We start from the raw sequence: 25,637 nt of genomic DNA on the forward strand, positions 1-25,637 counted from the left end.
CTGTGAAATATCTCCCGTGCCCCGACGCTAAGAAGCGATTAGCTTCCCCCCTGCGGTCCTCCCCCGCGACCGGCAGGGCAGGTCGTCTCCCCTGCTGAAGGCCAGGGCGCACTGCTTTAGCGCGGCCCGCCTGTGGCTCCCCTTCCTCCCGGGGTGCCCGGCAGGATGGCGGGGTGCCTGAGAGCCTCTGACTTCACCTTGAAGGCCGCCCCAGGTCCTTCTCAGCCAGAGGCTCACTCTGCTGTGGAGACGCCACCCCGCACCGAGCCTGCGGCCCCCGGAGCCCTGCGCCGACGGCCGAGGGAGGGTCCCGGGAGGCCCGACGGCGAGGGGACAGCCAGCAGGGGGCGCTGCCGCAGAGCCGCCCGCCCGCCCGCGCCCGCGAAGCTTCGGCTGATGCGGCTCCGCGAGAGTGCGCCCAAGGAATTGGCATTCTCTGTTCCTGTGCCAGGGTTCTCCCCTCACTGCTAGGCCTCCCCTCACAGCGGCAAGAGCTGGAGGGTACCCGTGTGCAGGTCCGCGGGGCAGCACGCTCACCCCCTTCTCCTTTGCAGGGCCCCGGAGGTGGCGGTGAAACCCAGGCCGACCCCCAGAGCCAAAGCGGCCTTCTGCAGCAGCGCGGCCCAGCACGGTGCGCCGGGGAAGGCCAGGCCCAGCGCAGCGGACTGAGGCCCCCCACCCCACCCCGCCGCGGAGAAGGCTTCGGCCGGGCCTGGGAGCCGACGGCTAGGGTGCCGTGTGAACCTCTCCCGCAGCGCGACGGGACTCAGTACTGCCAAGGGTTTGCTCCAACAGGCAACAGAGCTAGCTGCGAACTCCCTGTGGGCCACACTGGGGCCTCGGATACCCGTCGGGCCATCTGGTGCTTCTATAAAGCCTTTTTTCTTTTTTACCGCCCAAGTGATTTTTCTTGCCAACAAAAATTTTTACCCATCAGTACTACCGGGGGCTAAAAAAGGCTTCTCTTCAGAAGTTTGAAACTTGCTGTGTGTGAATACCACGTACAGTATCTATACATACAGAGCCTCTTGTGTAGACCTGGAGTCAGATTAGAAACAATAAAGTTCTGACAGGGAAAAGCCCCTTTTATAAGAAGATAATAGGGATTGAGGATAAAATGATAATAAGAGGAATCTTGGAAGTACTGGGGTTGTTATGTGTTTTTACAAGGAGCCTGCCTCAGAGTTCCTCGGAGCCCAGAGAGGAGCATGAGGAAGCTTTTCTTTACTCATGCAAAAGGCCTTGACTGAAAGTGGCTGAGCACCCAGTGTGCACCAGGCAAGTGGTGAGAGCTGGGGACACAGAGTAAACAAGACATGCTGTCCCCATCTCCTCAGAGCTTGCCACCCAACATGGACACTACCTACTACACATAAGGCTGAAATTAGTCGGTAACGGAGGGAAAGAGGCCAGTACAGCGAGGCAGGGAGGGAATGGTGGTAAAGGGGCTAGAGGGCACGGGAGGCAGTGAAAAGAGACGAGGCGGCCAGCCTGGAGAGGCTGCAGGGGAGGGCTGCTGACTTGTGGCCTCTACTCCAGGCAGGAGAAACATGGCTGCCCTCTGGAGCTTCATTTTTGAGCTGGTATAGCTCAGCTGGGCTCAGCATGTGAGGGAGGGGTGGGTGGCGCAGGACGAGCGCTTGTGTCCACAGTGGTCTTCCGTCTCCAGGGAGGTCATTGCCGCTAGAGAATGAAAAAGCAGAGTGGGAAGTTTTGAGCACCTTTCTTCATGCAGTCAACCGTGAGAGCCAGTACTGGAAAGAGGTGTAGAGTACACACAGTGCGTGGTGCTGTTCCTTCTCCTTCCCACCGTCATCCCATGGACCATGATCCAGCAAGGCTGCAAGCTGGTGCTACGATGACGACAGGATGCAGCACACAGGCCCCCTTCTACTCCGGTACCCAATGGGAAACCCAGAGCCACTCTGGTTCCATTTGTGCAGGATCCCACCTCAAGAATGAAGGGTGTTAATAAACCAAAAAGGCCTGTGACAGGGTGGAGATAGAGGCAGGGTCCCTTGTCCCCTTTGGAAGTTGTGACAACTGGCCACACAAGCCATTCCCACTCCTTCCCACTTATCCCAGATAGGCCGGTGGGATGAAGGCAGGAGACATGGTCACTACTCACCAAGTGTCCCATCTGATTGAAGACATGGGTTTCAATGTGGATGGTGGAGTAAGCATTTTATTATTTTTTTAATATGTGCCTCCAAAATTCATGACGAAGCCCTAATCCTCAGTGTGAAAGTATTAGGAGGTGGGGCCTCTGGGAGGTGATGGGATACATGGGAGTAGAGTCCCATGAATGGAAGTAGTGCCCTGATCAGAAGAGACACGAGACAAATTACCGCGTTCTCCACCGCGTGAAGATACGGCAAGATGGGCTATCTGCGAATCAGACAGCTCCAACCGGGCACTGAGGCCCCCAGCACCTTGATCTTCCACTTCCAGCCTCCAGAACGCGGAGGGAGAGGTGTCCACTGTGTGAGCCTCCCACTCTGTGAGTCTGTGCTGTGCTGTTGCATCAGCCTGAGCAGACAGTCCATGCTGGGCTTTTTTGGGGAAAAAAGTGAATTCTGATGTGACCTCCTCTATATCTCTTGGAGGATAAGATGTTGCAATTGCAGAAACTAAAACACATTTTTAAAAAACTTAGCCCAGGAAGAATGGATTTCGGCACGTCCTGCCCCAGTGTCTCCCATGTATTAAATGTGTTAACTTCAGCAAGAGAAGCAGACTATAGATCCTCATGGTCTTTGTGGTAAAAAGTTACACACTGGTCAGGGTATCTAATAACTGTGCCTAGGTCTCAAAACAACTACAAGTCTTTCAAGCGCCTAAGAAACGGCCATGATTAACCAACTCCTTCAATTTGCACCTGTGCGACCCAACCATTTTGGTGTGCCCAGGACTGTCCTGGGTCTAGCACTCAAAGTCCTATGTCCCGGGAGACACCTCCATCCCAGGCAATGGGATGGCTGGTCACCCTGCGGGCACGAGCCTTCCAGGCTGTGATGACCACATTCTTACCACAAACTGTCCAGTCTACATTTGAACACAAGCAGCTGAGTTTTGCTCTGTCTGCCATGCTTTCTGCTTCTGTGTTAACATCAAGTTCTGATTCGGGTAGGGAACTGGAACTTCTCATGCATGTTCTCCCCCCAGGGATTCTCTGCCACCATTAAAAAAAAAAATTTAAAAAACAATGCTGTAAGCACAGGTTTTAATTAGAGTTTAAATAGAAACTACAAAAACACCTACAGGAAAACATTCTCTCTAGGAACAATTTGGAGGATTTTTTTCCTTAGATTTTTATTTTTATACATTCTTGTGACATTTCCCTCTGTAGGGAACAGGAGCTTAGAAAGATCAGCTTCTTAGATGATTCCATCCTAAATATACATTTGAAACAATACTGAAACCACCAGTGGGAGGGTGAAAAACGTTCTATTAATACTGTTTTGTCTCCACAATGGTAAATACTGGTTCTGTCCACCCCACCCCACCCCACCGCAAGTTGATTTCTAGTGTCTCCAGAGTGACTGGTTTTAAAGGACTCGGAGCTGTAGGGTGACCAGCACTGGGTGGAGGACATGCCCTGCTCCTAGGTGATCCAGAGACCAAGTAACCAAACACAGCTCAGGAGTCCACCTTGGTGAATACCCTTGGCAGGCTACTTCTTGAAGATTCGTGATCTAACATGGAAATATGAATTAAGACCTAAGATAGATTTATTTTTCCAAATAGAGGTGAGTCATGATATTAATAACCTGTCCACATCAACACTCATTTACCAGATCACAAGGCAGGAGAGGGACATTAAACTAAGGCCACTCGGACTCACATCATAGACTCCCCCATCATCAGTCTGTCTTACCATCAGAATGGCAAGCTGTCACCCTGACCAATAAATCACTTACACAAATACCATCACCCATTATGGCTAACATAAAATCAGCCCATCCTTGACTGTATTACAAATGAGAAGTCTTTGCTTGCAAAGCTGTCACCTCTGTACTAGTTTGTGACAATCGCTAGTTCATCTGGCAGATGACAAAGGTTTAAACTTGCAAGTCAACTTTCTCTATACTCTGATTCACAGTGTTTATTAGATCATCCTGAAAGCTTTGCTGCATTTCTCCTCCGCTTAGTAAGAAAATGCACGCTCCTAAACTATCTGCTGTAGCCATTTCTGGGGGCTGAGGAGACAGGGAGGTCTCGAAAGGATCCGAGAGCCACTGTGTGACCACCTCCCACCCAGGGGGAAGACCCTTGTGCCATAACCACCACCCCATCACCATACCCCACCTGAGGCTGATGTCACCTCAAATCCTTATTCCTCAGCTCACTACCGGCAGTTCTAGGATTGATTCTGTGCTAGAAGTACAGTTTCAACATGTGCAAGGAACTAGCTTGGATTAAAATAATACTGTGCTAATACTAGAGATATTACTTTTGTGTGAGACTATCCCTTTAAAGATGGAAGCCTTAAAAGCAATGCCCTATGTAAAATGAAACAAACCCAGTAAAGCACCCTTTACTCTAATATCGTGAACTCGATGGTACGTATTTGAAGGTCAGCATCCTGTGGCCTGTGAGGGTAGGGCCCTTGCCTTCCACTAGGGCCCTTGCCTTCCGCTAGGGCCCTTCCTGGGTGCTTCAAGTGCTGGGCAGCAGTAGGGGCACCCAGCTTCTTCCCCCAAAACATCATCTTCTATTCTACATTAGTATCCACTTGCCTGAACAAAGCACCCCAACTGTAATGATTTCTGTTCAAATGGCAAAAACTTCCTTGAGGTTGGCAGTGGTTTTTCATCACTAAGTCTTTGAGCTCAGGAAGACCTTGGCCCCTTTCAAGGTGGTCATTGAAAGGGCCTCTTTGGGAGGCGCCGTCCACCCTGCACCCGACCATCTGGCAAGCCAAGTTCTCCTCTGAGCATCAACGATCTCTTTATGGTCTTCGGGGTCTGCCTCCCACCAGGAAAACTAAATGTTTAGGTGCTAAGGGCTAAAATGCTGAGAAGCTCAAGAATATTCTGATAGGAGCTGGAGACTCCAGAACTTTGGGTGTAACAAAAAAGAACTATTTAGACTGTGTGCTACTTAACCACCTAATGCTGCAAAAAAAGTACTCTGAGCTACTCCCAAGAGTCATTTCCCCTACACACAGGGCACAGTGCAGAGTCCTAGGGACCTGTGCAAACATAGCCAAGTGGACTTGAAATACCACAACAGGCTGAGGCCGTCCTCCGCATAAATAAAACACTATATATTTTTTTAAAGCTCTACGCATAGAAAGCAATTCATTTGGGTCTTAAAGTGAATTTAACTTTCTCCTAAAGATAAAAATCATTTAGAATTTATTTTTTTAATAGAAGAAGCAATCTGCTTCCTTCCGAGGATTTCTTTTTGAGAAGACTTAGAAGAGAAAAAATGTATGCATTTTTCCTTTTAAAGGTTATTTGTTATTTCGTATTCGCACATGCAAGTAAGATGGACTCGTAATATTTTGATCATATTTTGATCTTGTTACCATAAAGACCTCTTACCTACAGATAGTTAATTGTGATTTCAGACAGATGCGAGGCATTTCTGTGACCAGGAGCAAAACTGGTAGAAATTGTCTCTAGGAGTGGAGAGACTCTGGTCCAGGAGAAGGAACTTTTAAGACTGAAGCAATAAAAACTAATTTTGTTCCAAGTTCCGCCTCAAAAATGAAACTCCCAACGCCTTCAATGGCGTGAGTTGATTTGCAAACTTTGCAGATTATTAAGTAAATTGACAGAGCCCAGAGCGCCCTTTGGAGAAACAGAAGGAGCCTTAATACATGAGTGAGCCCTGCTCCTTCAAATTAGTAAAGGCCTTTGTGTGCTGCCCCGTTACCAGGTAAGTAACCTCAGGAAAACAACATACGTCTCAAAACCAGTGTCCCTCACTCTCCTCCTCCTGGTTGTCTAGATAGAGGAGGGCAACTTTCTTTTCATCCGAAATCACCGACCTTTGGTCTACCATCCTCTGGAGCTGTACCGTCTTGTCAAACTCAGCCTGCTCCTTGGCCTGGTCTCCGGGGACCTGGCGTCCATCCCCGGCAGAGCCCTGGAAACTCACGCTGGCCACCCAGGCGCTTGCCCCACCCACGTCCCTCCAGGCACCGGGGTCAGGGGCGCCCTGCACTGCCGCTTCTGTCCCCCCTGGGAAGAAGACTGTGGTCTCTTGCGTCCAGCGGGGGGTCGCCTCTGTGTCGCTCACATCCACCTGAAAGGTAAACGGAGAGGAGCCTTTGGGTCTCAGTGCAACGTGCCTTAGTGCACTGCTGCCGTCTGCTAAGTCAGCCTGGTTCAGGGAAGCCCGCCGAACCGGCAGGTGCCAGTGTTCCAGGAACGGGACACGGAGGACAACTTGTTCAGAGGGTCGGGTTCCTGCAGGGCCCAGCCCAGGGTGCCTGTTCATGCCCAGCGTCTCTCCTGCCCACACGGGCCTCCTGAGGGCACTGGACACTCCAGTCACCAGCATCTGCCTGCCCACAGCGTACCTGCGAGGAGCCTGGCTCACGCCTGCTGAGCCCTCTCTGCGGGCACTGCCTCCCAAGTCCCTTCATTCTCTCCAGGCAGAGGCTTGATGCCTCGGAGACCCGCCTTTGACCCGCCTGATGGATCTGCTGTTCCCTGACCCCTCTTCGGGAGGCACAGAAGCTTCTCAGAAGCCCCACTGCCTTCTGTCTAGAAGCGGGGCTGTGCCCCGATGTGCTCACTGAACCCCTCTCTGGGGTCAACCTGAAGTTGCTTTACAAAAGGCTGGGTCCCCACTGACTCTTCAGTTTGAGAATAATCACCACCTGTGTCCGCCCAGAAATGGGGCTCTGAAAAACAATATCCCTTTCAGCACGAGACTGCAGGCAAACCCTGTGCTTCTCTGAGGTGTGTGTGTGTGTGTGTGTGTGTGTGTGGAAAGCTCTATGGGGCCAGTCTCTCCTGGGCCCCCCACCTCCTGAAAGGCAGGGATAGACCCTTGGAAGACGACTTCTTTGGACACTCGTCTTTGATCAGGACCCAGGGTGGGGTGCCTTCCAGACCAGGTGGCCCGGGCCGAGCCGGCTGCCTGACGTCGGTCACCTTCCCCACTCACCTCTACCACCTGCGCAGTGGGTCCTTCTCGAGAGACTTGCTCCGTCCTCCAGACTCCGGCAGGGCCTACCGTGACTCGCCTGACAGAGCGGCTGACATCCTCTAGCACGTGTGACTGGCCGAAGCCCCTCGGGCTGGTGACCTCCACGGTGGCTGACACGGGGCCCTGGGGCGCGGCGGCCTTGGTGCCGGGAGAGGCTGGGCCGGCCCGGTCCTCCTCCCCGGAGGGGCGGTACAGTTCCTGGGTGGCCCAGCGCTTGAAGCCAAGGCCGGCGGCCGGGACCTCGGCCGCACTCTCCCTGTCCGGGCTTCCGGGCGGCCTGGCCAAGCTGTCCCGTACCACTGACTCCACGGCCTTCTCGATTTCCCCGGCTTCATCTCTGCTCAGCTCCTCCAGGTCTAACTGATTGGCGTCCACGGTTTTCGAGAGGTTGACTTGGGCAACCAAGGTCACAGACCTACCACCAGCGGTGTGGACTTTCTTTACATCGACGGAGACGTTCTCCGGGCCCTGACTGTCTCTGGTGAGGGCAGACAGCTCCTCCTTCATGCGCTCCGGAAGGCTTTCTTCCAGCTGCCCGATCACCTCTACCAGCTGGCGTCTGGGTTCCTTGGCGGCCCCCTGGATGGACGTGTGGAACTCAGGTGGTATCTGGATCTCCTTCTCAATGATGGTGGGTTCGGCATGAAATTCACCACTTCTAACCTGTTCTGTCCAGTGAATAAAGCCCACGTCCTCCCCATGAGGGGGTTCAAAGACATCCGCTGGCTTCACGACTGCCTCCCCCGACACAGCATCCTTCTGGATCCTTCTCCGAGTCCCTGGCACAATCTCGTCTTGCCAAGAGTACCTGATGGTGGATTCCTCTTCGATGTGGATCTGCCCATACACGGAGCCCTCATCCCTGTCCTGTGCCCCGGGGTGCTCATCTGGTGTTGACACAAAATAACTCTGTTCTCCTCCCTCCGAGTCACTGGCCTCCATGACTTCTTCAACTCGGGTTTCGTTCTCAGGGGGCCGCTTGGTCTTCTTATGCTGACGACCAGACACCATGACATCCACTTCTCCGTAACTCTCTTCTTCCTCAACGAGCCCCTTAGAGGTGGGAGACACGTCGTCCACCTCCTCCACTTCGAATGGGGTAGAAAACTCTGCCTTCTCACCACTGACATAGCTCATGGGTTCCTCGATGATCTCCACGTTGACCACCTTGGCCCTTCCCTCTCTTCCCTTCAGCCCCAGGTTGATTATGTCTCCTAGCATCCGCTCGGCCGATTTCCCTTTCATGTCCACCTCCTTCACATTCTTGCTCAGAAGGTAGTCCAGGCCAGCTTCGTCTGAAACGTCCACCTCCTCCGTCAGCCTCGACTCCACGACAATCTCGGTCTTAGTTTTCCTGTTCCCGGGGAGCTCTTTCCTGTCCATATACGTGACCTTTGTGTCTGGAAAAGAAGTGGCAGATGCCTCTGTATCCGGAGACTGGGTAAACTGCTTCAGGATACTGGACACAATGTTTTCAGCCACGGTTTCGGTGGTGGACTCACCTTTCAGGGAGCTGGTGGGGACACCGGGGCCGAGCCTGGAGCGGGCCTCCCGGGTCCCCACACCGTCACACACGTCCTCCTGCAGCAGAGTCTGCAAAGTTCTCCGGGCCGCCTGTGGTGAGCTATCCCGGGAGACTTCTAGACTGATCGGCACCTCTCTTTCTCTTGCACTTTTTTCCTTCACTGGCTCCTTCCCTCTCTCCTTATCTCTCAGTTGCTGGCTCTCTCTCGTTCTTGCTTCTTTATCTAACTTTGTCAGCTCTTCCCACCGTAGGTTTCTCTCCTCTGAAGCCCTCTCCTTGGAATCGAACATTTTCTCTTCTCGCTTCATCTGGACAGCTCCTGGCCTGTTTCTGTCTTGCTCCCTGGTGGCATTAGCTTCTGTCTTCTGTCCCACAATGACGGTCCTCTCGCTTGACCAGGTGCTTCTGGAAGCACCTGCTGACATGTCATCCCGGCATTCTCGGGAGGACTTTTGGGCTATGGCAGGCTCTTTGGCTTCAGGAGTGGAGGCATCTTTCGTACCTGCAGTCCTGGGCCTATCGAGGAATGTTTTCACGGGAGCTTCTGTATCTCTTAAAAGACCATGCGTGGGAGAGAAAGTTCTGAAGCTGGTGTGACCCTTGGCAGTTTTCTCATGAGAGTTGGTAGTTTTTTCGTAAGTTGTTTCCTGCCGGCTGGTGGTATGGGAAGAATATTCTGAGCCTAGGAAGCCTCTTCCGGCAGCACTTCCCACAGTGGACTGTGGCACCAGGTGAGAGCGCCGCACTGGGCTGTGGCTAAAGCTGGCCGCCAGGGCTTTCTGCCTCGCAAACAGATTCCTTTCATTTTCCTTCTGTAACATCGTGTTGGTGTATCGATAGGGCGTGCTCCTGAGCTCTGCAGAAAATGACAGTCATTGTTACCTTCTTTCATCTTATTTTTTTATTTTTATTTTTTTTACCTTCTTTCATCTTAAAAGCATCATCAAAGGTCAAATCCTATCGCCTCGTCATAAAGACACAAGATTACGGCAGAAAGGGCCTTATAAACGAGAGATTTTCAATCCCCAAATCATATCTTTTTTTTTTTTTAATGCTGCCACAATAAAATAGAGCACTATGCTTGCTTTGACACCACACTTTTCTCAAGTTACTGATCTCAAAACGTCATGAATCTTAACAGATGTTATCAGGTGTGTGATCGTAGAGCAGGGCACATGCATCAGAGAGGTTGGGGCGCCTGTTTTCATGGCTGAAATTTCACAAGGTCTTGATGATCTAGAAACATTTATTTCCACTTTGTTGATCTAAGTTTCTTTGACTTATTTCAATGGAGAAGAGCTTTACAATTACAAAGTCCAGGATTACTTAACAGTAACTGGCCTGTCCCTCCACTATTTCATATGTTCTTATTTCCCATTGGTTTCCATTGTTGAGCCAACGAGTCCTGCAGAATTTTAACTTTTTCTAAGGCTCCCTGACTTCTTCTATTTTTATACTGCTATTTTTACAAACTTCTCATTGGAAAATGAGCCAGAGCAGGAAGCTGACCAGTCACCAACACTATGGTCTGTTTTAATGCCATGATCCTGGGAGGCAGGCCACTGGGCTTCCTGCTTGGCTCCATATCATCCACAGAGGCTGCTACCCTTGGAGGTATCCAAATTCCACAAAGGTACCTGCTCTTACGAATGGCAGCTGGGGGTTAGAAGGTTGTCAGGTACACCTTCCACCCTGAGAGCGTCCCCTCGTGCCTACCACACCCCATCTGGCCAAGTCCTGTAAAGCCTATTCCCCTAGCTGGGTCTCCCTGTCATTGCAGCCAAAGTCAGGGGTCCCTTTAGGATGGATCCCAGGACGGGAGAAACACCAAGCCAGGACATTTTCCATGAAGATTCCTCTTCTCAGATCAACATACTAAGCCTAAACAGAGAAGCCTCAGGAGATGAGCCCCTCTCCCCCAACCTGGGAATGTGTAGGAACCATCTGGTTTTTAATTCAGGTTCACCAAGAAATACGGAAGACGACAGACTGGTTTCAGGCTATATCATCTTGCGGGCAAGTGGCCAGCATTATTCTGGACAGTATTACAAAAAAAACCCATAAGGGTATTCACAAGCATTGATAAATTCATTATCTAGGAATACATCTGTACATTTATTCAGTGAACAGTTAACGGGCATGTATAGGGCACAGGACACAGAACTATCTGGAAGCTCAAAGCCTAATAAAAGAGTTCATAACTGGTCCTCCTTATTCTTTTTTTTTTTTTTTTTTTTTTTTTTTTTTAGTCCTCTTTACTCTAATGCTACTTGCTTGGGCATAATCCATAACTACTAAGCTAAATTTAGCTTTAGCTTTAGCTTTCTGTAAGGTTTCTGTATCCTTTAAGAAGCTTGACAAAACAGTTAATGAATAAAACAAGTTAACAGAGGCACCCAGTCACCCTCTTACTGGGCTCTCTCTGGGCTCCACGATCACAGCTGGTCAAAGATCTGAAAGACAGGGCACCTGGGTGGCTCAGTGATTGAGCACCTACCTTGGCTCAGGCTGTGATCCTGGGGCCCTGGGATCAAGTCCTACATCGGGCTCCCCACAGGGACCCTGCTTCTCCCTCTGCCTATGTCTCTGTCTTCCTCTGTGTTTCTCATGAATAAATAAATAAAATCTTAAAAAAAAAAAAAAAAGATTTGCAAGTCTTGACCTCAACCATTGGTTCTCCTCTAAGTCTCCAAGTCTGGCCACAGCTCTTTCCTCCTCTCTCCCCCGAAGTGATGCTATGGACTTGCAGATTCCTGTACCCTCCCCTAAAATATGTCACTAAGTAAACCTTGAAATCAGGTGAATGAGATCAAGGCTTTTTTCAGCGTTACCCTCCAAATCAGAAAGCAAACTTGCTGGATACTGTCAACGACCAAATCCACACTAGTCACACATACCAGACACCGGGAACCAAACCTATTGTTCTGAACCCAGTGAAGTTTCAAAGCTGTCAAGTGCTGAATAGGGATGCTGATTTTGAAAAATAAAGGTGGACAGTATTGGTTTTAAAAAAAAAAATCTGAAAAAAAAAATCTGCCATCTATCTATCCAGACTGGCTGTTAACCAAATATCCTCCTGACAGAAGAATCACATACATGCATCCCCCATGTGCCATGACTTTGAATACAATAATACTCCCGGGAGACTGAAACTCTGATGAGGAAGGCGTACACTGAGCATATACTATAAGTAATTCCCTCTGCCTTTCTTAACCTAGAAAGTGCTTTAAGTACTATGGGGCTTTAGAAGTTTTTTTTCTCTTTCTTTCTTTCTCTCTCTCTCTCCTCGTTATCCTACAGGTTCTTAGATCTTTTTTGTTTTTAAGATTTTTATTTATTCAAGAGAGAGACAGAGAGCGAGACAGAGGGAGAAGCAGGCTCCCTGTGGGAAGCCTGAGGCGGGACTCAATCCCAGGACCCCGGGATCACAACCCGAGTCAAAGGCAGATGCTCAACCACTGAGCCACCCAGGGCCCCGTTAGTGTCTTTCTAAAGAACGCTAATTTGTCAGTTCTGCAGCTACAGGGATGTGAGCTTTATTCTCTAGCTTTGGGCCTCAATCAAGACAGACCTCAGGGCACCAAGGGACACCTGCTGCATTCATCAACCTGAGCTGCTCAGGCCAACCTGGGGTAATACGAACCGTGTAACCGTTCCCACCTCCGCCCCTCATGGCGGAAGGAACAAGTTCCAGAGTGCTGACTCCCTGCTCCACAAAGTAATACCTCCCCAGACTTGTGTTAAAACCATAAGTCTTTAGTCTGTAAAGGCTGTTCCCTCCAAAGGGTGTGATAAACGAGTACACATCCAGTGTCTCCTCTGGGCCTCCCCATCAGCCCCTGCTCCTCCCTCACCACCCTGGCTAGATGAATAAATGAGTTTACTAAGCACTCTTCCATGCGTTTACATGTATATTCTTATTTAAACCATGGCCCATTAAATAAAATCTATTTGGGACTTAAGAGAGGGATAAACGACACGTAGCTGAAAAAAATCATATCTGAGCCCAATTTCTTCCAGACAGAGAAGGCTGCACTATTGAACCATGGAATGAACCTGTTCAGACGGAAAACATCTTAAATAATTAGCTTTTCTTCTATTTACCTTGCGGCATGTTTTCAATGCATTCAGTCAAGATCAATATCTCTGGATCACTCTCTCCTTCCAGTAAGGCTCTGTAAAAATAATTTAAGGAAAAAAAAAAAACTCATCAGAAACATTAGGAGGGGTGAGGGCTTCAGAAGTTTTGGAGAGGCAAGCCCTTCTAGAATGCCCTTCCAAACCCAGGAAGAGGAGTAAACAGAAAGGCGTGGGCCCAGGAGAGGAGGTCGGGGGTTGGTGACCCCAGGTCCGAGGATCCCAGAATAATTACAACTCCCACTGGGGTCCTTCTGGAGTCACAGGTTGGGGGTTGACTAGGAGCAGAGCAAGGACTGCCATCTGTTTGTAAATAAGGCAGCCAGACGGCATATGTGATTTTCACGCTGAGTTCCCTGAAAGGGAAGGGTAGAGCTGGAAAGCAGACAGGTAGAAGAGGAAAAGGAGGAGCTCAGGCGGCCACCCCTCCACCAGCACCACCCCAGTAACCCTGGGTCCTCCACTAAAGCATCCTGTTACCTCCTCTAATAAAACAGCAAAAAGCACTTGACTGGGCCATCCCTGTGGCCACATCACAAGTCTAACACCGAAGAGTCTTCGTAAGTTGTCACTCATATGCACAACACAGAGCCCCGAGGACAGAGTGGCATGTCAGGCTTCGGCCCCAAAGGACCCAGCAAGCTGGGACAGGTTAGCCCTGGGCGTCCATCACTCAGAGAAACCCCCAAGGCACTGGCTGCCATGGGCACAACAGTTGCTTGGTTGCTAGAGCAATGTGTGAAGTCACTACCTTCACTTCCAAAGACTACAGTGTATATGGCAAAGGGGAACCAGAGGCAGGGCCCACTTGGAAATGGCTCTCTTACCCATGACTTCTGGGCACAGGGACAGAGGAGGGACGCCAGTTCCCAGCAGGGACTGGGCAGTGCAGGCAAACCAGAGCCAAGTTCTATTTCTACTGACTCAAACATGGTGATTCCCATCCATGTGAGGACCCCGCAGGCAGGCGGAGCACAGCACGGGAGGGCCCCTCTGAGGCAAAAAGGAGAGATGGCAGCCAGTGGGAGTCTACCCCAAGGTGCACGTGGGTGCATTCAGGAAGATGAGGGGCCCAGTCCAGAGTCCCAGCCCTTCCACTAGGGGCAAAAGCCAAGCAACGGGACACCAACCCACTAATCTCATATCCTCATGACCCAGCATTTTAGGTTCCAGGAACACAAATAGCTTCCATTGCTGAGAAAATTCTGAGGTCTGTATACAATAAGAGGAAAGCTCAGGGTAGAAGCCAGACTCCGTGAGGGTCTGTGCCCCGGGATGACAGCAGCAGCAGAGGCAGCACACTGCGGCGTACAGGGCAGGCCTGGGTGAGAAGGCCACGTTCTACCGCAGGTCTTCCCTTGGCCCACTCAGCAGGAAGCCTCAGGTACCAGAGGGCTTCCCGCTGGAGCCACCATGGCCAGGGCAGAAAGTGCCTGTGAGGAGTCCAGCTCAGCAGAGAACTCCGTGACAGGGCAAGGGTGGGGGGCGGGGGTGGGGGGGTTGGCCGGGCAGGGGATGAGGGCAGTCAGGGTAAAGAAGATCCCCTGCAGGGGCAGAGGGACTATCTTCCCTCATCCCTCAAAGAGGAACGCTTTTGTTCCTCTCAGGCGAAATCCAAACCACCATCAAACGTTGACTGAGGGGTTGCCCGGGGGCTCAGTGATTGAGCATCTGCCTTCAGCTCAGGTTGTGATCCTGGGGTGCTGGGATCAAGTCCTGCTTCTCCCTCTGCCTATGTCTCTGCTCTCTCTCTGTGTCTCCAATGAATAAACAAATAAATAAAATCTCTAAAACTTTTTTGACTGAGTTCCGGACCTTGAGTAGGATGCTCTGGCTATCTGGGAGCAGGTGCCAGTCCCCCGAGGAGTTTGTGTGCTCATATGTTGGTTACCAGCCCTGGCTAAGACTGGGTACCAAGCATGGCTCAGACCCTCCTATCTCCTACCTCAGGAAGCCCTTCTAGCAACCCCCACAAAAGGCCAACGATAAGCATCTGGCACCAGAGGTAAGAGGACTGTAGCGCAGCGACAGCTTCCCGGCCAGAGGCATCCAGCTCACCAGCAAGGAGAGTCAGATGGAACCCAGGCAGCCTGGGCGCCCGTTCTTGCAGGCTGCTCAGACCTCCCTGCCAGGCCTGAGAGGTCGGCATTTCGTACAAACTTTCAAAAGAATAAATCCTGTAGACAGACAGCCCCCTTCCCAGGCTGTATTAATGCAAGCATATTCAGCATTTTTTGATGACTTCAACCAAAACACCCCCTACAGAGAAGCTCCCCCCCAGGGAGGAACTCAGTCCTGCTCTAGAGGGTTGACTTCTGGAAGGCAGGGGCATGTGCTACCTTCTGCACCTTAGCACCCAGCACATAGCCTGGCAACCGTCATTTAATTCACTCCTTAATTAAAGACACCTCTCATGACACACATGGCTCCCTGCCCTCCACCAGCACAGCTCACAGAGGCACAAATAAGATTGCTGAGAAGATGCCAGAAATTTCCTCAAAAGCTCCAAAAGGCACATTTTTAAGGAATGGACTCATGCAACTTTAAGGAAAGGGTAGAGCATTCTCTGGTTATTTTGAGAGCATTGGAAGAAAACAGCCTCCAAGCTGTGGTGACTGTGTGAAATGCCAACCCCCTGAATCACGAGCTATTAGCAAACGTTTCAGCCCCACAGGTTGGCAGCCTCTTCAGCAGGAAAATAAGCAAACATGTGCGGGAAAACCAAGTCCCTGGCCTCACTAAGGAGTCCAGGACAAATCCATAGTGCATAAGTGAGCTCTAATGTGGCCTCTGGCCAGGCTCCAGGCCCTAACAGACCCCACCGGCCATCGGAGCAGGGCCCCGGGTGGGATGAGGTTCTCTGTCCAGTATAGATTATCCTAATGGAACCTCAGGGCCTGGCTGCTGTTAATCCACCTTGGGGGGCACAAGGCACGCCCCTGATAAATGTAGACAAGAGTGAGGGAAGAGGGAAGATGTTTCCAGAAATGATGCCAGTGGAGCCTACTGGGATGGTCGACAAAGTGCTTCCTGGCTAAACGCAGGTAGGGAGTGGTGGGATGGAAAGGTGATGGAGCTGGGAGGAGCCTCAGAACTGCCCCCACTGACCCCCAAGCTCCAGAGAGGGTGAGGGACCATCTGCCTCCCTGACTGGCCTGGAGGCTGGGTGCAAGGGTACAGGAGGGGGAAGCCAGGAGAGAGGACCAGCATCACCATCCCAATTGGAAAGGCCCTGTCCCATACCACAGGCATCACACGGAAGGTAATACATGCCGCTTCTGGTCATTCCTTCTGTATGTGGCTCTAAATCACATATCAAAGCCTATCCATCAGTTCTAGAGACTGAAGAAAGAAAAAAAAATCAAATGATCAACAGAGAGCCCAAGATTACTTAATAAAATAGAGAAAGGAAACACTGGGAGTGGTTGATGGAGAAACTTCCAGAGTCAGGTTGCCTGGATTCAAATCCTGGGCCTGCCACTTCCTAGTTCTGTGACCTTGGGCAAGCCACTCAAACCCCCTATGACTCAGTTTCCTCATTTCTGAAACAGGCAGCATCCACAGGAGTATGGGCATTGTTAACTAGAAAATTCTTACAATAGTGGCTGTCACAGAGTAGGGGCTCAATAAACTGTCACAATCATCATGACCACCATCTTCGACTAACCCGAGAAGCAAGCTGATTCAGCTAACTGAAGTAGCCCAAGAGGGAACGAGACTCGGTAATCGAAAATCCTGGTCATCAGAGCACCATTGGTTTCTGCAGTGATGAGGGGGGAGGCCAGCAGCCAAACGTATGGGTTACTCCTCTCTGTCTCCTCTCCTTAAAACTACAAGATTTTACTAATTTCAGCCATTCTACCTAATAAACCAGCTAAAGTCTCCATGTTAATACCTGGTGATAAGTTTTCAAAAGAGGAGGATCAGGGCACCTGGGTGGCTCAGTGGTTGAGTGTCTACCTTTGGCTCAGGTCATGATCCCAGAGTCCTGGGATGGAGCCCCTATCAGGCTCCCCCCGGGGAGCCTGCTTCTCCCTCTGCCTGTGTCTCTGCCCCTCTCTTTGTGTCTCTCATGAATAAATAAATCTTAAAAAAAAAAAAAAAAGTGTCGGATCTAGTTTAGCAAAATAAAATGTATCTTTCCAAGAGCCTGAGAAATTCCAAAAAAGGGCTTTCCTTTGCACAGGTACATGAGAAGGTGGAGGCGGGCCTAAAACAATAATAGAACGACCAGAAATACCACTACGATGATGAATCACCAGCAGTGGGGAGTGAGCTCTATTGCTTTATTAGCAGTCCAGATCCAGATCCAGAGACTGAATACTGACTTCCTCCGGGTGAAACGCACTGTTTCTACTCCCAGCCCCACAGAAAGAGGAAACAGGAAGTTTGCATGTCCCCACTGTACGGAGGAACAAAGGATATGTTTTGATGTTGCTGTATCCGACCTAACCTTTTAAGAAGGACTTTGCCCAAAAAAGAATCCAGGCAGCACTTCTCTGTGTTGCATTTTTGCATCTGGCCAGCCAAGACTCCCTTCAGCGCTTTCCATTTGAAAAATCATCTTGCCCTGGGGCAGCCCAGGTGGCTCAATGGTTTAGCGCTGCCTTCCGCCCAGGGCCTGATCCTGGAGACCTGGGATCGAGTCCCAGGTCAGGCTCCCTGTATGGAGCGTGCTTCTCCCTCTGCCTGTGTCTCTGCCTCTCTCTCTCTCTGTGTCTGTCATGAATAAGTAAATAAAATCTTTAAGAAAAAAAATCATCTTGCCCTGCTTTCCATTTCTTCAAGTGACATTTAGAGTAACTGTTATGGATTTCAGTCCTAAAACATTAAAAAAAAAAAAAAAAAAAAGCAATTCTTTTTCAAATTTTGAGGGAGAATGCATTGTCTGTCCCCCAGATCAAAATGCCAGGACGGGCCTCTTGAGCACACAGTTTTCAAAGCCCGCAGGTTTGTGGGCTTTGGACTTGGTATATTCCTGGGTGTTTTTAGATTTTTTTGTTTCAAGTCCCTTTTTTTTCCCATTATATTTTCTAACAGCTTCTTCCTAATGAAGCTGGGTTCTGTTCTCTTTATTTTCGGGGGGGCAGGGAGGGGTAGGGAGGAGAGACTATTTATTTTCTGGCTGGGCTTCTGCAAGTTCTCAATCTTCAGCCTTTGGGCCAGATCTTTGCATTGGCAGTGGGAGGGAGGGGTTTGGGGCACTCCTGCCCCAGTTTTTCACCACATTCTGATTATGAACTAAGTTGGAATGAGCAGGTATTCATGGATAGGGCTGGCCTCTGGTGGTCTCCTCCACAAGAGCATGTGATGAGCGGTGCCTTCTCCCACGCTCCCACCCAGGAACCTCTGCGGCTCCAGGGCCTTCCTTGCTCAGCCTATGCAGGGGGCCTCCCTCAGCCACCCGTGTCAGCTTCTCCCCACATGCCACCTCCCTATTCCCCACCACCCCTTCTCCCGCATGTCTGTTCAAATCTCCACCATCCTTCAAGACCCAGCTCAATCTCACTTCCCTTCTGAAGCCTTTCCGGATCCTCACAACTCCCTTCTCATCTCTAGAAACCTCACACTCGTGTGTTTTATGAGACATTTGTTTCCTATTGTTCAGGAGGTGACTTAGGTCTAAGCAGCCTTGTCCATATCACATGACCCTCAATGCCAAGCCACACTGGTTGGAGGGTTTGTGAACTCCTCTGAGTTGGCGTGGCATCCTGCCTTCCCGTGTCTCTAGAGCAGCCTGAGGGCACTTGGCTTCACGGGTGCGGCTCTTGCCCACCCATCACACACAGCCCTCCGTGTCAGGCCCCCGAGCTGCCTGGGAAGCCTAAATGCCTGGCATTGCCACAGATGCCATGCTAGCTCAGTGCTCAGGTCCTCGCCCAGACTGGCCCCTCTGCCTGAAAGCCCTTCCCAAATTATCTTCCTGGAAGCCGGTGTTGCATGTCTCATCCACCACTCCCCAACAGCATGTTGCACGCCACTAAGCCTGCCCATCATTCACCTCATCTCTAGACTACTGTGAGACAGATAGGCTTAGTGCTTTCAGGATGCTTCCTGAACTGCTCTGCAAATAGCAGTGTGTTTGTTGAACCACGTGGCATCTTGTTAGAAGGCTGGTTTTGACGAGAAGGTCCAGAATGGGCCTGAGATTCTACAGTTCCACAGGCTTGAGATGCCCAGCGATCCCAATGCTGCCTGTGGGCCCCTGCAGCAGTGAGGCCCTGCATCCGCACTGCACTCCTGACAATCCTCCTGGGAGCTGTAAAACCACCACACCTAGGCCCATCCAGCACCAAGCTGACTGGAACATCTAGGAATGAGCCCAGGGGCCAATGCTTTAACAGGCTGTCTAGGTGACTGCCAGGTTCAGATGCGGCTGAGAACCTCACCCTGTCCTGTCAGAGCATCTCCCCTCTACCACTCGGCTGCCAGTGTGATAAACACTCACAGTGCAGGAAAAGCCTCGTGATGACACAGGTGGTGGACAAGCACCCTCAACCCCACACGACTCCACTGGTGACAGGCAGGTGAGTGCAAACACGGGTCCCCTGTGCCAGGCCACCTTCTCTTGTACTCTCCCTGGTCTCTCAGTGTTAGCCAGCCTGGAATGCTGCCAATCGTCAGCTGTAGTGTGGGAGGAGAGGGCTCATTCTCACACTCGCCTGTGAAGCCAGACACCAGTGTCTTCCCTGGCTACCAACTGGCCTGCAGGGTTTGATGAGATCCCTCCAGCCTCAGACGCCGAGGTTTGCTTTGTTCTAATTTCATTATTTTATTAAATTGCATGTTTACTTATAGACTCTAAGTCTACACTTCCGTTGGAAATTATACTATCTTGTTATTACTGTTTCTTCTTCACACTGAAGGTTACCGGAAAGGGCCAAGTTATCTGGGTTTGGAATTGTCCATGACACTTGAGAGCTGGCTTCAGCACAGCTGACAAATTCCAGCAGTACTGGGATGTGCTTCCAACTTTGAGGAGCCACAGCCCCTTTCCTTACACGAGATGCTAGGTCAACATAATGACCATCAGCTACGCAATGCTGGGGGCAGAGCCACTGCGGGGAAGATGTGGAACAAATCTACACTATCTCAGGAGAGAGGCCATGCCAGTCAAACTGCCAGCCACCTTAGGCTCTCTGGACAGGGCTGGCGGGGAGTCACACTGCATGGAGCCCTGGGCCATGGACCCCAAGAGGCTGACAGTCCCTGCTGTACTCACTAGGGCAGGGTGTGAAAGGAAGGTCAACTTCCTCAAAGGCAGCAGTAGAGATTTCTAAAGACTAAATGGGCACCTGTGAAAGGGTCAGAAGAGCAAAAGTAGGAATTTTCATACCTGTCCTTTGGACAACAGGGCAAAATATAGGAAGAGTCACATCAGCAATGACAAGGGCTCTTCTGCAGGACACTCATCAGTAATAAAGATGCTAGACTTTTTGGTGCCTAAGAACTGGGTTATATTCCACTGCCTGCATGACTTTTTTTTTAAGATCTTATTTATTTATTTAACAGAGAGAAAATGAGAGAGCACAAGCAGGGGGAGTGGAAGCAGGGGGAGAAGAGGGTCTCCACTGAGCAGGAAGCCCAAGGTGGGGCTCAATCCCAGGACCCTGGGATGATGAGCTGAGCTGAAGGTGGAAATCTAACAGAGTGAGCCCTCCAGGCAACCCCTCCCATAGCTTTTATATCTGTGGACATCTCCCAGACTAAATCCTGAGCCCTAGGAGGCGGGAAGGTCTGTAGCTATTCTAGGCACTGGGCCTGTCATCTGTAGCTGGGCAGGGCCAGGCTCCTCATTTTCCATGTGCAAACTTGGACTTCAGAAAGACATACAGTGAAATCAATTACTCACTTTCCAGAAAATACTGATGCCTTCTCAATGGCTAGGAGGTAGCCAAGTCAATTCCTAATTGGGTTAGACCAATGCCAGCCACAGACAGAAGCCATAAACTCTGTCCCTGCCGACAGTCAGACTGCTGAAGTAAGCACAAAGGCTTCCCCATCAGTGCCCTCAAAAAAAAGCTCAACGGGCAGGGTTGTGACCTGCCTCTCCAAAGAGTGAGGCCCCAGATGTTCAGGCAAGATACCCACCAAGCCCTCTGACTCCTCCCAACAGAGAACAAGGAATAAGACAAAGGGAAGAAGAAAAGGGCTCAAATCCCAGAGAGAAGAAGCACAAGATCAAAGTCTCCGTATCCCACCTACAGAACCATTACAAGGACAATCCAACTGCCTCTGAAGGGAAAAGAGTCACCTGACATCGAGGTCACTGAACACAGGCACAGATGTGGGTTTTCTGGGGCAACCCCAACATCTTCTCTAGGATGGTGCCAGTTTGGGGCACCTCCCATCCCCGTGTCAATCCATGTAGCTCACAGGAGGGTGGCCCTGTCCAGGCTCCAGAGCACTCCATCCCCCTGACTAGGGAGAGGCACATGGCCCAAAAAAGCCAGACTGCAGGGCCCAGGAGCTCCACTGAGATTGGATGAGAAAGGGCCCCCAGGAAGCCCATAGGAGTGCTGAACTAGGCCTGGGCTCTGTCCCAGCTCTGCCCCTAACCAAGGAAGTAGACTCAGCCCCCTTCTTATCCTCTCCAGGTTCAACTCCCCTGATCTCTTAGCAGTAATGCTGTCGGAAGATGGCATTTCCTATTATGTCTTCTACTCCCCCGCTGAGAGGCAAAGTTTCCATAGCTTGTTCAGACTCATGACTAAGTTATACTCTCACATTTCCGGGAAACGAAGGGGGACATTGTGACCACTTTACATGCTTTGGTGGGTGAGGCACAGCTGTCTCACCAGCCTGGACCCCTGGCTTCCAGGCCCCCCTCCCTCACCCCATAAATGGCTCAAGTAGTACCCACCCACCAGAGAGGGTACCACGGCAGCCAACAGCCACAAAGGCCAAAAGTCAGTCAGCGCTCAATCATGTTAGTGGCTGTTACTATCCTCACAAAGTGGGGAATCTGGGTGTTCTCAAAAGTCCTTCTGCTGTCAGTGTTTGAGATCTGGCCATTCCCTGTACCAGTCCTCACTGAGCATGAAATCTGCAGGGAATAAGGAGCCCCACCCCAACCAAAGACTGCTTAACCCCCGGAGGCAGGACGGACACTGCCAAGGAGAAGCACCGCTTTCTGGCCCACAGGTGGCTCCAGGAACTCGGGACTGCCTTCTCTGCCCAACCCAGCATCCAAGCCCTTTGAAGGCTTTGAGACTTTTTCATCTGGACTGCTCACCACCACCACCACCACCACCACCACCCACTCCCTCTCCCCACACCCAAGTCACCATCTTGACAAACAAAGCCAGCTGCCTCAGTACAACGTTTGTCTTCTGGCAAAAATGCAGTTACTCAGGGCAAACCCATGCAGAGTCGAGTCAGAGCCCTGGGATCTGAAGCAACAGAGCAGCCGGCATGTAGACTCAGGCCTGTCCAGGTCTGAGTTCTGGCCTCCACTCTCTAGCTCCCTAACTTCTCTGAGCAAAGCTCACTCCCCCTGGAATCACAGTACCTAATTCCCAGGATCCAAGGTGTTGACATGTGCAAAACTTGTTCCCAGCACCCAGAACACAAGAACACTAGGCAAGGAGGTGAGTTCTGCTAGTTGCATCATGGGTGGGGTGGGGTGGGGGGGCATCTGCTCGGTGGTCTAAGTGCAGCCCTGCTCTTCCTTCTCTCTCTTTCTGGCCCTGGACTCCTTGCCAGGCCACGCCAGGGGTCTGCTCTTTGATTATCACAAAGCTACAGGGACCCCAGAGGCTCCAGGTGATTTCGCCAAGGCGGTCCCCCCACAGCATCCTTACCGATACGTGGCCACCTCCAGGCTGAGGCCATTCTTCACCTGCACAAGCTCCTGATACTCCCGCAGCCGATCAGCCATGGCCAAGGTGAGGGCCGCCTTCTCATCCTCCAGGCAGGTGATCACTCTCTAAAAAGAACAAAGGGCTTTTAGATCGGAGGGCTGGAGCTCCATGTGGTCAAAATGCAGGTACCAACAGTTCAGGATGCAAAAAGAAAAAAAAATCTCTAGGCTTATTAATCATGTAATCATTGTAAGGAGTGATTTTAAATAGAGTATTCTTCCCCACGGAAGTTTTTTTTTTTTCTTTACTACATACAGATGATGTTGACAGGACACTGGCTTCTCTGTTCCTACTCTTTAGTAAGAAGGAATGCTTAGAAGTTCATTAAACGTGGCAGTTCAGACATCAGGCTACTTAGGAAAAGTCAGCACATCCCACCAGTCAATGCGGATGCTACTCAAAGGAAGCCCAGACCAGAAAGCAGGGAGTCTGCAACAGAAGTTGCTCCAATCTGAAACAGAATATCCCCTGTACTCATGATTTTCCCCCAACAAGAAGCAGGTACACTCACAGAACTCTTTGTTTCACCCAGAAAAGACAGGAATGTCTTCAGGGCATAAATATCAATTCAGACCAAAATATGAATCTTCTTTGTGGACTGTACCTGGCGGATGTCGGTCCTGAGCACTCCCTTGGCACCTGTTGACGTCATGCTCCCAGCCCTTAGGGTGTGTCCACTCACACCTGCTAATTCTGTCTGTCCCTCTCTTTCTGGCAGGGAGACACTGAAGGACATGACCTGCACCCCCCATCTCTAGAAAAACGCCCATCCCCCGTAAGTCACACAGCACACAATCGGTGAACTGGACTTGAAGTGATGGAGACGGTGCAATCTCCTCAAAATGTGCTATTTTAAATCAGCAATATCTTTTAGTTGGTACACACAGTGACTTCATTGGCCCCATTTTAGAGTCTTGCATTACTCCGTGTTACAGTTTTGCATTAATGCTTTATAGTTGCTCTGGGGAATAATTAACTGAGCAAATATTTAAACACTGAAATGAGTCCATATTCTTTAACTTCTGGTTGGTAATGGAAAACAGCCTTATTTCTGAATACAATTAACTAAACTGGCTACATCTTTAGACATTTATCTTTGTGGAATTCAAAAATTGTAAGACAATCAGGAGAGGGGATCTATTTCCATTCCCCATGTAATCCCTCCAGCAAAGGTACCAGGCAATACATTAAAGGTCCACAATAAATATGTAAGATCTGAAAAAAAAAATATGTAAGATCTGCAAAAGCAATGAATAAACTAAGATCTCACACTGGATCTACCATTTTAAACGATGCACAATCGGCATGTAAATAATCCTGCCTTCCTAAGAGTTCTATATCAGCTAATGATTGTTTCTAGGTTCTCTCTGTGTTCTCTCTCATGCTAAAAGCAAAAACTGAAAGGGGCACCTGGGTGATTGAGTTGGTGAAGCGTCTACCTTCGGCTCAGGTCATGATCTTGGGGTCCTGGGATCGAGCCCCACATCAGGAACCCTGCTCAGTGGGAAGTCTGCTTCTCCCTCTCCTTCGGCTCTGCCCCTCCCTCCCCCTTTGCTTGTGCTCACGCTCTCTCAATTAATAAAATCTTTAAAAAATAATAATAATAACCTAAAACCTCTCAGCTTTTAAAACAAAGGAGTAGGGCAGCCCTGGTGGCGCAGCAGTTTAGCACCGCCTGCAGCCCAGGGCGTGATCCTGGAGACCTGGGATTGCGTACCACATTGGGCTCCCTGCATGGAGCCTGCTTCTCCCTCCGCCTGTGTCTCTGCCTCTCTCTGTGTCTTTCATGAATGAATAAAATAAAATCTTAAAAAAAATAAAACAAAGGAGTAAATTTAAGAACCTCTAGCTAGCATCCCAAGGTAGATCTTCTTTTTAAAAAAATATATTTTATTTATTTATCATGATAGAGAGAGAGAGAGAGAGAGGCAGAGACACAGGCAGAGGGAGAAGCAGGCTCCATGCAGGGATCCTGACATGGGACTCGATCCCGGGACCCCAGGATCACACCCTGGGCCAAAGGCAGGCACTTAAACCGCTGAGCCACCCAGGCTGACCCTACTTTTTTTTTTTAGATCTATGTTAATATCCTCCCAAACTGGCATTATAAGTAGATAAAGAGGTTCGCCAAAGCAGATCACTAGCCAGTCTTGATGTAAGTGATGTAATTGCCAGAATTTAGCCATGACATTCAGACACTGTATAGTTAAATCTTTTTTTTTTTTAAGATTTTATTTATTTATTCATGAGAGACACACAGAGAAAGGCAGAGACATAGGCAGAGGGAGAGGCAGGCTCCCTGCGGTAAGCCCAATGCAGGACTCAATCCCAGGACCCAGGGATCACGACCTGAGCCAAAGGCAGACACTCAACTGCTGAGCCACCCAGGCGTCCCTATAGTTAAGTCCTGTGTTCAAATCCCATGTTCCCCCATTTTAGAGGGAGGATAATCCCAGGGACAAGGTTCGAGTGTAGGGTATGCTATAAAAATACAGAGAGTACTCCATCCTACTACAGGAAATTCAACCTGAATATCAAAACTTGAAAATCGTAGTGATTTGTTCTATAGAGGGAACTTCAATTACTATTAAAATTGCTTAGAAAAAAGTATCATATGCACATGCTTCTCCAACCACAAACCTCCTGAGCAGGTCAGGATCTCCCAGTCATGCCAAAGAGGTAGAAATGAAGATTCTCTTTCTTCCCAAAGGGCGCAGAGTAGGTCTGTGCCCCGCAAAATCAAGGGGGGGAAAAATCAAACTCTGTTTAAGTCAAAATGAGTATAGTCCCAACTGCATTTCCATGTGATTCAACTCTCCCTAAACTGTCAAAGGAAAATGACTTGACTTTTGGAACCAGGAACACCAGTCAGACTTATTGGCTCCTAACAGTCTCCAACAGAAACTGTAACCAATCCTTCAGGTTGAAGAAAGCTTCAACTTGGC

The 25,637-nt window shown here is 50.1% G+C and overlaps 2 protein-coding genes across 3 annotated transcripts in view; one reads left to right on the forward strand and one right to left on the reverse strand.

Annotated features, from left to right (window-relative positions):
* Positions 1-892, forward strand: part of TTC23 (tetratricopeptide repeat domain 23) — a 97,103-nt gene extending 96,211 nt beyond the window's left edge. For both annotated transcript variants that reach the window (XM_041751695.1, XM_041751694.1), the window contains exon 11: positions 555-892. In XM_041751695.1, the coding sequence (XP_041607629.1) occupies positions 555-669 (115 nt within the window). In that variant the 3' untranslated portion in view covers positions 670-892. The remainder of the gene's footprint in view (positions 1-554) is intronic.
* Positions 893-3,206: 2,314 nt separating this feature from the next.
* Positions 3,207-25,637, reverse strand: part of SYNM (synemin) — a 28,161-nt gene continuing 5,730 nt past the window's right edge. The window contains exons 2-5 of the mRNA XM_041751693.1: positions 22,633-22,757; positions 12,797-12,867; positions 7,126-9,548; positions 3,207-6,255 (exon numbers count right to left, since the gene is read on the reverse strand). Coding sequence (XP_041607627.1) covers positions 5,917-6,255; positions 7,126-9,548; positions 12,797-12,867; positions 22,633-22,757 — 2,958 coding nt within the window. The 3' untranslated portion in view covers positions 3,207-5,916. The remainder of the gene's footprint in view (positions 6,256-7,125; positions 9,549-12,796; positions 12,868-22,632; positions 22,758-25,637) is intronic.

The sequence above is a fragment of the Vulpes lagopus genome, chromosome 4 (genome assembly GCF_018345385.1).
Source record: "Vulpes lagopus strain Blue_001 chromosome 4, ASM1834538v1, whole genome shotgun sequence".
In the NCBI taxonomy this organism is placed as follows: Eukaryota; Metazoa; Chordata; class Mammalia; order Carnivora; family Canidae; genus Vulpes; species Vulpes lagopus.